Below are 11,465 nucleotides of genomic sequence, written 5' to 3' on the forward strand. Positions count from 1 at the left end.
ATGTGTAAGTCTATGGGTGTAAGTGTAAGTCTATGGGTGTATGTGTAGGTCTATGGGTCTCTATGTAGGTCTATGGCTCTCTGTGTACATCAATGGGTGTATGTGTAAGTCTATGGGTGTATGTGGAAGTCTAAGGTCTCTATGTTGGTCTATGGATCTCTGTGTACATCTATGGGTGTATGTGTGAGTCTATGGGTGTATGTGTAAGTCTATGGGTCTCTATGTTGGTCTATGGATCTCTGTGTACATCTATGGGTGTATGTGTAAGTCTATGGGTGTATGTGTAAGTCTATGGGTGTATGTGCAAGTCTATGGGTGTATGTGTAAGTCTATGGGTCTCTATGCAGGTCTATGGATCTCTGTGTACATCTATGAGTGTATGTGTAAGTCTATGGGTGTATGTGTAAGTCTATGGGTGTATGTGCAAGTCTATGGGTGTATGTGTAAGTCTATGGGTCTCTATGCAGGTCTATGGATCTGTGTACATCTATGGGTGTATGTGTAAGTCTATGGGTGTATGTGTAAGTCTATGGGTGTATGTGTAAGTCTATGGGTGTATGTGTAAGTCTATGGGTCTCTATGTAGGTATATGGCTCTCTGTGTACATCAATGGGTGTATGTGTAAGTCTATGGGTGTATGTGTAAGTCTATGGGTCTCTATGTTGGTCTATGGATCTCTGTGTACATCTATGGGTGTATGTGTAAGTCTATGGGTGTATGTGTAAGTCTATGGGTGTATGTGTAAGTCTATGGGTGTATGTGCAAGTCTATGGGTCTCTATGCAGGTCTTTAGATCTCTGTGTATATCTATGGGTGTATGTGTAAGTCTATGGGTGTATGTGTAAGTCTATGGGTGTATGTGCAAGTCTATGGGTCTCTATGCAGGTCTTTGGATCTCTGTGTATATCTATGGGTGTATGCGTAAGTCTATGGGTGTATGTGTAAGTCTATGGGTGTATGTGCAAGTCTATGGGTCTCTATGCAGGTCCTTGGATCTCTGTGTATAGCTATGGGCGATTGTGTGGATATATGTGACAGGGGCTGAACCAACTTGGTAGTCCGTTGGTTCAGCCCGTGTCGGATTGTTCCATTTCGCGGCGGAGAGGGGGGGGGGTGTGAATAATAAATTAATTATTTATCTGCTCACGCCCGCAACGTGTTGCGCACATTTCCACGCGTGCGCAACTCTCGGCGAGCAAAGCAGAAGGCAAAGATTCCCCGGCATAGCCTCAGGAGACGGTAGGGGCAAGCGTTGTTAGCGAGGAGACACGTGCCTATGAAGGCTGACAGGGCGCACGAGGTGGTGTGTGGCCAGCACCACGGCCCCGGCCGCCTTTGTCTCCCCCCGTGGCGAAGTTTACGCGCAGCACCCCAGGCACTCATTTAAGGCCGAGTCGCTCGAGCAGCGGAGGCCCGTGACCGGTTCAGATAACCGCCAGCGGCGTTGGTCGTGGGCGGGAATCGAAGTCGTGTTGCCGGGTTCGTAGCGCAGTGCGCCAACCGCTGCACCACCGCTCCTCACACAGTCCGGGCTCGCTCGCGGCTCCCCAGCGACTCACGGCAATTAACTGTTCGCAATGAACGCGCGTCATGAAATTTCATCGAATCGCGTCCACTGCACAAATCATGGCAACAGATGCGGACAATGTCTGATGATGCCCGATGATGCACAAGTGGAAAGTTAAAACCTCTCCAGACCATAGCACAACGTGTGACAGCACAATGCCCCATAATCCACAAATACGAAGGAGACATCATCACGGCGATGATAATGATGATGATAATGATGATGATACACTAACTCCGCTGTCCCTGACGCGGTTATCTAGGCTTGACCCACCCGAATGTGGCTCTGCGTCTACATCGGCCGTACCAAAGAAGATGAAGATTGATCTTCCTTCAAAATTCAGAGCCACGTGACTCTCTGATGATCAGGAGAGAGACTAAACGCAAACTCCACACAGAGAGGCACCCGAGTCAGGAATCCAACCCAGATGCTTCCTGCTCTTTCGAGGCGCTAGTGTTACCGCAGCGCTGCCCACCCTGAAAGTTGTTTGCCTTCTTCATTTTCCTCCGCCAGTTTAGCCAGGGAAGAAGGCCTCACCGAGTCTCAAGGCTCGCGTCCCTTTCAGGAGGGTCCTGCCAGGTTCTCGCTGCTGCTGCTGCTACCGCCGCTGTTGCCGCACGATCTCAACTGAGCCATCTGCTGGGGTAACCGGCGTCGCGGTTTGCGAGATGTTGACCGCCTCGCCTGGCACGCAGGAGGTTGTGGGTTCTATCCCGACGCCAACGCCCGCTGTATATTTGGAGTTTGGTCGCGTGGATTTTTCTCCGTGTCCTTCGGGTTTTTCCCTCCCAATTTAGAATGGGCATCACCACGCGTTTAAGAGTATTTGGGCGCTGCTATAAATTTCCACACGATGATAATGATGATGACGATAAGCCACTTCATTGAGTTATCATTTGTGAATTGCCAGGTCGCTTCTGAAAAAGAGTTATACAGCTCAGTGGGACTGTTAAAATATTGTTTTGCATAGTTTTTTGTTTAATAGGTTTTAACTTTCCCAGCGTTGGGATTTATATCCCGCCGCCGCTACCGATTCCGCCGAGTCAGCCGCGTGTTTTTTTTCTTTGCCTCTCCAAAACGAGCCGTTCGCGGCGCAATTATCTCGAATTCGACCGATCGTGGACTGGCGCCACCGCCGCCACCACCGCCGCCACCACCGCCACCGCCACCACCGCCACCACCGCCGCCACCGCCGCCACCACCGTGGGTCACGCGCGAGCTGAGCGGGGCGGGTGGCACCACACCGCACGACGCGCCGCGGTTTAATCGCGGGCGGATCTCATCGGCAACGCCGCGCCCATTCATCTCCACAGACCTCCTCCTTCTCGGGGAAAATAACGGGCTGGGCGGCTTGCCGGCGGCGGTTTTTCTCGCAACGCACCGAAGCGCCGCCGATGACACACTGAATGCCGATACCGGTCCAGCAATTCTGCTACCGTTTAACCAATGGATCAAGCGAGCCTGCTGCATCTTCTTCTGAAACGACGCTCTTCCACAAGGAAGTTTCCCGTGCGCGGCTGATGGGATGTGTTTAAAATTACAACTTCATTTTTGTTAACGACGTCGGGCAAGGGAAGGAGGAGGATCGTCATTAATCAAACCCCCCAAAACTAACGCTGATTGCGCGAGGGGGGAAACGCGTGGCGGTGGTGATAACGCAGTGCGGGGGGGGGAGCATGGGGGGGGAGAGCGTGGGGGGGGGGAGAGCGTGGGGGGGGGAGCGTGGGGGGGGGAGAGCGTGGGGGGGGGAGCGTGGGGGGGAGCGCTCCGTGGTGGAAGTGAGTCACTAAACCACGAGGCCCCACACAGACAGAACCACACACACACACACACGTCACACTACCCACACCTTACCCCACACAGACAGAACCACACACACACACACGTCACTCTACTCACACCTTACCCCACACAGACAGAACCACACACACACACACGTCACTTTACTCACACTTTACCCCACACAGACAGAACCCCACACACACACACACTTCACTCTACCCACACCTTACCACACACAGACAGAACCCCACACACACACACACTTCACTCTACCCACACCTTACCCCACACAGACAGAACCACACACACACACTTCACTCTACTCATACCTTACCCCACACAGACAGAACCCCACACACACACGTCACTCTACCCACACCTTACCCCACACAGACAGAACCCCACACACACACACGTCACTCTACCCACACCTTACCCCACACAGACAGAACCCCACACACACACACGTCACTCTACCCACACCTTACCCCACACAGACAGAACCCCACACACAGACAGAACCACACACACACACTTCACTCTACCCACACCTTACCCCACACAGACAGAACCCCACACACACACACGTCACTCTACCCACACCTTACCCCACACAGACAGAACCCCACACACAGACAGAACCACACACACACACTTCACTCTACCCACACCTAACCCCACACAGACAGAACCACACACACACACACGTCACTCTACCCACACCTTACCCCACCGCGCGCGGAGGGAACCGATGCCACACGGACACATGGCATGATGGAAACACGACACAAATATGACGAGTGGGAGAGTGAGTCAATGAGTGGGTAAATGAATGAGTCGGTTGGTCGGTGAGAGATTGGGTGGGTGGGTGCATGGGAGAGTGAGTGTGTGGGTGAGCGTGTGGATGAGGAGCGGTAGTGGAGCGGTTAGTGCGCTGCGCTATGAACTCGGAGACCCGGGTTCGATTCCCGCTCACGGCCAACACCAGTGACGATTATCTGAACCGGTCCTGGGCCTCCCCTAGGTCGACTCGGCCTCAAATGAGTACCTGGTGCGGTGTGTAAACATCGCCACTGGGGAGAAAAATGCGGTCGGGCGTGGTGCTGGCCACCCTATTGATGCCCCCAGGGTCTGGAATGCTATTGCCAATAAACTGCAACTTGAATCACTACCAATGAGATCTTCACTCAAAACTGCTCTAGAGGAGTTGTACACCCCTAGCTGCCACTGCTATTCAGTGGCCTAAAATAAAATAAAATGTTTCGCTCCGGATGACCGCTGCAAAGTATTAACTGTATTTTAATTTAGTGTGCTGATCTTAAAGGTGCATTGAGAAATGTGATACTCCCACTGATGCTCCTGTTGTTGTGGAGTGACTCATGCAGCCAGCTATGGCTCTAGGGTTTGGTGTTACATGTTATTTATGTAGTTTATTGTTAAAAATCGGTCACAGTCCCTATGATCACTGTTACATTGCATTTATGGCTTTTATTTTGGTGATTTCGAAAACGTTTTTTTTTGTTTGGCCATGTTTTTGTTTATTATAGTACGGAGTTAGACTGATGGCCTTAATCTTAGTTGTCTTGTGGTTGTTGTTGTTGTTGTTTGACTTGCATCCCACTGGGATTTTTGCACACAGCGTTGGTGTACGGTGCTATTTCAGGAATATTTTGATGTTTTTGTCCTGGATTTTCTGTTTGCACAGTCACACAAAGTCACTTTAAGATGTTTTCTTGTTCATGTTTTTGTTTTTTTGTTTGTTGCGGTTGCACCCGATTCAAGAGCCGAATGGCTCACAGGGCTATACCAAATAAATGGAACTAGGAACTATGAAATGTAACCCACCCCCTCGTGTACCGTTCCGGCCTTCATAGGTGCTCACTAACAGCACTTGTCCCTACAGTCGGTTAAGGCTACACGGGGGATCTTTATCTTTGTGTGGGCGAGTGAGTGAGCAGGTAGATGAGCGAGTCAGCGGTACGGGTGAGTGTGCGCGCGAGCGAATTGACCGTGGTGCGGGTTGAGTGGGTGAGTGAGGCGCGGGTGAGTTACACCAACCACTTACCAACATTCATAATAAAGGTTTTTGGGTTAGATCGCGTTATTTATAAATGTGTCGTAACCCTCCACCACCCGACATGGCCAATCAGCAAAAAAGTGTCACGTTGACAAAAGACAAATAGTTCACTACCTTAGCCCACCAGTGTGTTGAAGAGTGAATCCACAACATTTACAGTTTGAGTACGACGTTTCGCTGGTAATTACATCCAGCATCATCGGGCAATTGGCCAGAATGGTAAAGCCCTCGCTTGCTCCCGGTCTTAAATAGAGCAGCAGGGTGACGTCATCATTTAACTCATTCCGGTGCAGTTAAACTTACCAATATAGTAGGTGGTTGGCGCGTTGGGGTTGTCAAATATGTCCTTGGTGTTCTGATCGAATCTCAGCCACAGTGAGATGGACAGCAGAGCGCACCCCACAAGCTGTACACAAACATCATCATGCGCATCATCATGAGCATCATAAGTAGCTTCATCGTCATGAGCAGCAGCGTCATACTTGTCATGATGAGCAGCAGCAGCATCATCAGCAGCAGAAGAATCATGACACCTGTCAACCCCTTATCAGTGCCCCTACCTTATTACAGACCAAGTCAGACCTTATTGGTCACCCCGTGCCCCTTATAAATCTCAACGTTCATCCTACAAAGTCCCATCATAAGGGAGAGACGCACACAAATAGACACGACACTTTGTTTTGCCCGTATTGAAATGGCTGTATGCTGTTTGGACCTAAAAGCGAAATTTCCCTGTACAAGAATACGGGGTAAACCACGTGGGTTGATAGCTGTGCATCATCATGAGCAGCAATATCATAATTATCATCAGCAGCAACATTAGGGACATCAGCATAAGGTATCAGCAGCAGAGTCAGCGATTTGATGCAGGAACTCGGGAATGGAGATCCACGTGTCATCGATGGATCTTCCCACAGAATCATAGTCGGGGGAGGCATTCCGGATGCGGTGTGTCGGGTGCGAATATACAGCACACGAATCGGTGTGCGACCAGAGTGATCAACGTCCGATGTTTATCAGTGGAATCAAAGCATCGCAAAACCCCTACAGTTGCGAGCGGGCGGGCCTCTTGCCGATAAACATCTGGGCAGTTCAGCAGCATTGGCTGAAGCGAGCCTACCTCTGCTGATGAGACCCTGAGTGTCGAAACTGGTCCATAGCTGTGCTTGTGCAAAAGCGAAGCTACTGAAATAAAGCCTTCCTCCGGAAAGGGAAATGTCACATTCACACAACCACACACATTCACACACATTCACACAACCACACAAAGACAAAGATCCCCCATATAGCCTTAACAGACTGTAGGGGCAAGTGCTGTTAGCGAGCACCTATGAAGGCCGGAACGGTACACGAGGGGGTGGGGGGCCAGCACCACGCCCGACCGCCTTTGTCTCCCTAGTGGCAATGTTTACACACCGCACCAAGTACTCATTTTGAGGCTGAGTCGACCTAGGGGAGGCCCGGGACCGGTTCAGATAATCGTCACTGGTGTTGGCCGTGAGCGGGAATCGAACCCGGGTCGCCAGGTTCATAGCGCAGCGCGCTAACCGCTACACTATCGCTCCCCACACAACCACAAACACACACTACCACACACACATTCACACTACCACACACACATTCACACATTCACACTACCACACACACATTCACACTACCACACACACATTCACACATTCATTCACACTCACATTCATTCACACTCACATTCATTCACACTACCACACTCACACTACCATACACACTCATTCACACACATTCATTCACACTACCACACTCACACACATTCATTCACACTACCACACACACACACTACCATACACACACTCATTCACATTCATTCACACCACCACACAGACTCATTCACATTCATTCACACTACCACACACACACTCATTCACACTACCACACACACTCATTCACACCACACACACACACACACTCATTCACACTACCACACACACACACTCATTCACACTCACATTCATTCACACTACCACACACACACTCATTAACACTACCACATGCACTCACTCACATTCATTCCCACTACCACACACACTCATTCACATTCATTCACACTACCACACACACACACTCATTCATTCACACTAACACACACACACACACTCTTATTCACACACACATTCATTCACACACACACACTCATTCACACTACCACACACGCACTCATTCACACTACCACACACACACACTCATTCACACTACCACACACTACCACACTCATTCACACACTCTCATTCACACTCTAACATACATACACACTGGCTCACACACAAATACTAACATGGACACACACACAGACACACACAGACACACACACACAGACAGACACACACACACACAGGCACACAGAGACACGTGACGCTAGGAGGTAACTCGTGTTATAACCTCTACGGGTAACACTGAGGTGTTGTTGTTCTTGTTTAAAGCCAAAGACAGCAGCAGGATGAATCGCGCACAGAGCTGCTTAACGACTTCCCCACACAGCCGTCAACGTGACGATGGGGCAAGTGCCCCACACTCATCACGCGCACACCACACACACACATACACCACACACACGCATACCACACACATCACACACACCACACACCCCACATACACCACCCACATACACCACACACACACACACCACATACCACACACACACACACACACCACATACCACACACACACATACCACACACACACCACATACCACACACACACATACCACACACACACCACACACACACCACGCACACACCACGCGCACACAACACACACCACACACACACACCACACACTACACACACACCACACCACATACCACACACACACCACACACACCACATACCACACACATACCACACACACACCACATACACACCACACACATACCACACACACCAACATACCACACACACCACACACACAAACACCACACACACCACACACATTCCACACACACCACCCCACCCACACCACACATACCACACACACACCAACATACCACACACACCACCCCACACACACACCACATACATACACCACACACACACATACCACACACACCAACATACCATACACACCACCCACACACACCACACCACACACAGACCAACATACCACACACACCACCCACACACACCACCCACACACACCACACACACACCACCCCCACACCACACACACACACCACCCACACACACCTCCCCCACACCACACCACACCACACACACCACCCCACAAACACCACCCCCACCCCACACCACACCACACACACCACCCACACCACACCACACACACCACCCACACCACACCACACACACCATCCCCACACACCACCCCCACACCACACACACACTACACACACTACACAACACACATCGCATCATTCATAACAGCACAGCGTAGCGGTAGCTACAGGTGCGCGTGCACTGTACGTGGTGTGCGTTCTACAGTGCGCGTGCGTCGTACAGTGCGCGTGTACTGTACGTAAGTCGTCTCCTCCTCCTCCTCCTCACCCAGAAGATGAAGTTGAAGACGACGAGGACACACTTCATGCACTTCAAGCAGGCGGCGAGACCCATGGCGAGACGCCTCGCGGTTGGGGGGGGGTTCCCTTCGGGATCGGTGAAGCTCCTTCGTTCAGCGGCAAGAAGCGGCCTCCTCGACACGGAAGATCAGCGACGATGATGCTGATGATGACGACGATGATGATGATGCTGATTGATGGGTGATGAGGCCGATTGATGGGTGATGATGATTATTAATGTATGGTAAATATCGGTGGCGATGATGTTGATCGGAATTGGGTGACGCTATGAAGGTGGATGGTGATGTTGATCGCTAGCTTGCCTTTGATGGTGTTGTTGTTGACAATGGTGGTGGTGGCGGCGGCTTTAATAGTCAACACGGTAGGAAAATCTCGGATCTGGGAAGTTTCCCACGCCCCGTGGACCTGCGCCTGACTCGCTGATGTGAGGAGAGACCACGGTAGTTTAGTACTCGGTAGTTAGTCGTAGTTAGTCGTAGTTAGCAGTAGCAGCTTGGCTGTGTGTCTCTCTCTCTCTGTGTGTGTCAATGCGAGGGAGTTGCGAAGTTGCGGCTGCAGGTTGACGCGCGCGCGCGCCCCACCCACCCCACAGGCGGGCTCGCTCACGTGGTCACCGTGGGAGTAGATGTGTGTGTGTATGTGATGGGAGTAGATGCGTGTGTGTGTGATGGGAGTAGATTGTGTGTGTGTGATGGGAGTAGATGTGTGTGTGTGATGGGAGTAGATGTGTGTGTGTGATGGGAGTAGATTGTGTGTGTGTGATGGGAGTAGATGCGTGTGTGTGTGTGATGGGAGTAGATGCGTGTGTGTGTGTGATGGGAGTAGATGCGTGTGTGTGTGATGGGAGTAGATGCGTGTGTGTGTGTGATGGGAGTAGATGCGTGTGTGTGTGTGATGGGAGTAGATGCGTGTGTGATGGGAGTAGATGCGTGTGTGTGTGTGATGGGAGTAGATGCGTGTGTGTGTGATGGGAGTAGATGCGTGTGTGTGTGTGTGATGGGAGTAGATGTGTGTGTGTGATGGGAGTAGATGCGTGTGTGTGTGTGTGATGGGAGTAGATGTGTGTGTGATGGGAGTAGATGCGTGTGTGTGTGTGTGATGGGAGTAGATGCGTGTGTGTGTGTGATGGGAGTAGATGCGTGTGTGTGTGTGTGATGGGAGTATCTGTGTGTGTGTGATGGGAGTAGATGTGTGTGTGTGTGGCGGGAGTAGATGTGTGTGACGGGAGTAGATGCGTGTGTGTGATGGGAGTATCGTCCAGTCAACCCATAGCACCTGCCGGGTCCCGTGACCTCCTGCACCTAGCCTGGCACAGCACCCAACCCATAGCACCTGCCGGGTCCCGTGACCTCCTGCACCTAGCCTGGCACAGCACCCAACCCATAGCACGTGCTGGGTCTGTCCCGTGACCTCCTGCACCTAGCCTGGCACAGCACCCAACCCATAGCACCTGCCGGGTCTGTCCCGTGACTTCCTCCTGCACCTAGCCTGGCACAGCAGTCAACCCACAGCACGTGCCGGGTCTGTCCCGTGACTTCCTCCTGCACCTAGCCTGGCACAGCACCCAACCCATAGCACGTGCGGGTCTGTCCCGTGACCTCCTGCACCTAGCCTGGCACAGCACCCAACCCACAGCACGTGCCGGGTCTGTCCTGTAACCTCCTGCACCTAGCCTGGCACAGCAGTCAACCCACAGCACGTGCCGGGTCTGTCCCGTGACTTCCTCCTGCACCTAGCCTGGCACAGCACCCAACCCATGGCACCTGCTGGGTCTGTTCCGTGACCTCCTGCACCTAGCCTGGCACAGCACCCAACCCACAGCACGTGCCGGGTCTGTCCCGTGACCTCCTGCACCTAGCCTGGCACAGCACCCAACCCACAGCACGTGCCGGGTCTGTCCCGTGACCTCCTGCACCTAGCCTGGCACAGCACCCAACCCATAGCACGTGCCGGGTCTGTCCCGTGACCTCCTCTGGCACCTAGCCTGGCACAGCACCCAACCCATAGCACGTGCCGGGTCTGTCCCGTGACCTCCTGCACCTAGCCTGGCACAGCACCCAACCCACAGCACGTGCCGGGTCTGTCCCGTGACCTCCTCTGGCACCTAGCCTGGCACAGCACCCAACCCACAGCACGTGCCGGGTCTGTCCCGTGACCTCCTGCACCTAGCCTGGCACAGCACCCAACCCACAGCACGTGCCGGGTGTGTCCCGTGACCTCTCCTGCCAGCCTTCGACACTCCCACGTGGCCTCCAAGTGCACGTGGCCTTGCACAAGCGCCGCGACGAGATGCCACGGAGGTTGCGGTGGTTTGTATCAGTGCGAGGCTGTTGGTGCGTGTGGCTGTTCGTAACTAAGTCAGTGTGGACAGCACACACACACACCACATACCACACACACACCACATACCACACACACGCACGTGTGTGAGGATTCGTATGGAGTTGGGGGAGTGGTGGCGCAGTGGTTAGGGCGCG

At 52.4% G+C, this 11,465-nt stretch overlaps 1 protein-coding gene across 1 annotated transcript in view; it reads right to left on the minus strand.

Annotated features, from left to right (window-relative positions):
* LOC103091818 (CD9 antigen) overlaps window positions 1-9,527 on the minus strand; it is a 33,022-nt gene extending 23,495 nt beyond the window's left edge. Inside the window, exons 1-2 of the mRNA XM_032978132.2 lie at window positions 8,957-9,527; window positions 5,730-5,832 (exon numbers count right to left, since the gene is read on the minus strand). Coding sequence (XP_032834023.1) covers window positions 5,730-5,832; window positions 8,957-9,022 — 169 coding nt within the window. The 5' untranslated portion in view covers window positions 9,023-9,527. The remainder of the gene's footprint in view (window positions 1-5,729; window positions 5,833-8,956) is intronic.
* Window positions 9,528-11,465: the final 1,938 nt, after the last annotated feature.

Source organism: Petromyzon marinus, chromosome 65, assembly GCF_048934315.1.
Source record: "Petromyzon marinus isolate PM22_M1 ecotype Great Lakes invasive population chromosome 65, UKy_Petmar_22M1.pri1.0, whole genome shotgun sequence".
Classification (NCBI taxonomy): Eukaryota; Metazoa; Chordata; class Hyperoartia; order Petromyzontiformes; family Petromyzontidae; genus Petromyzon; species Petromyzon marinus.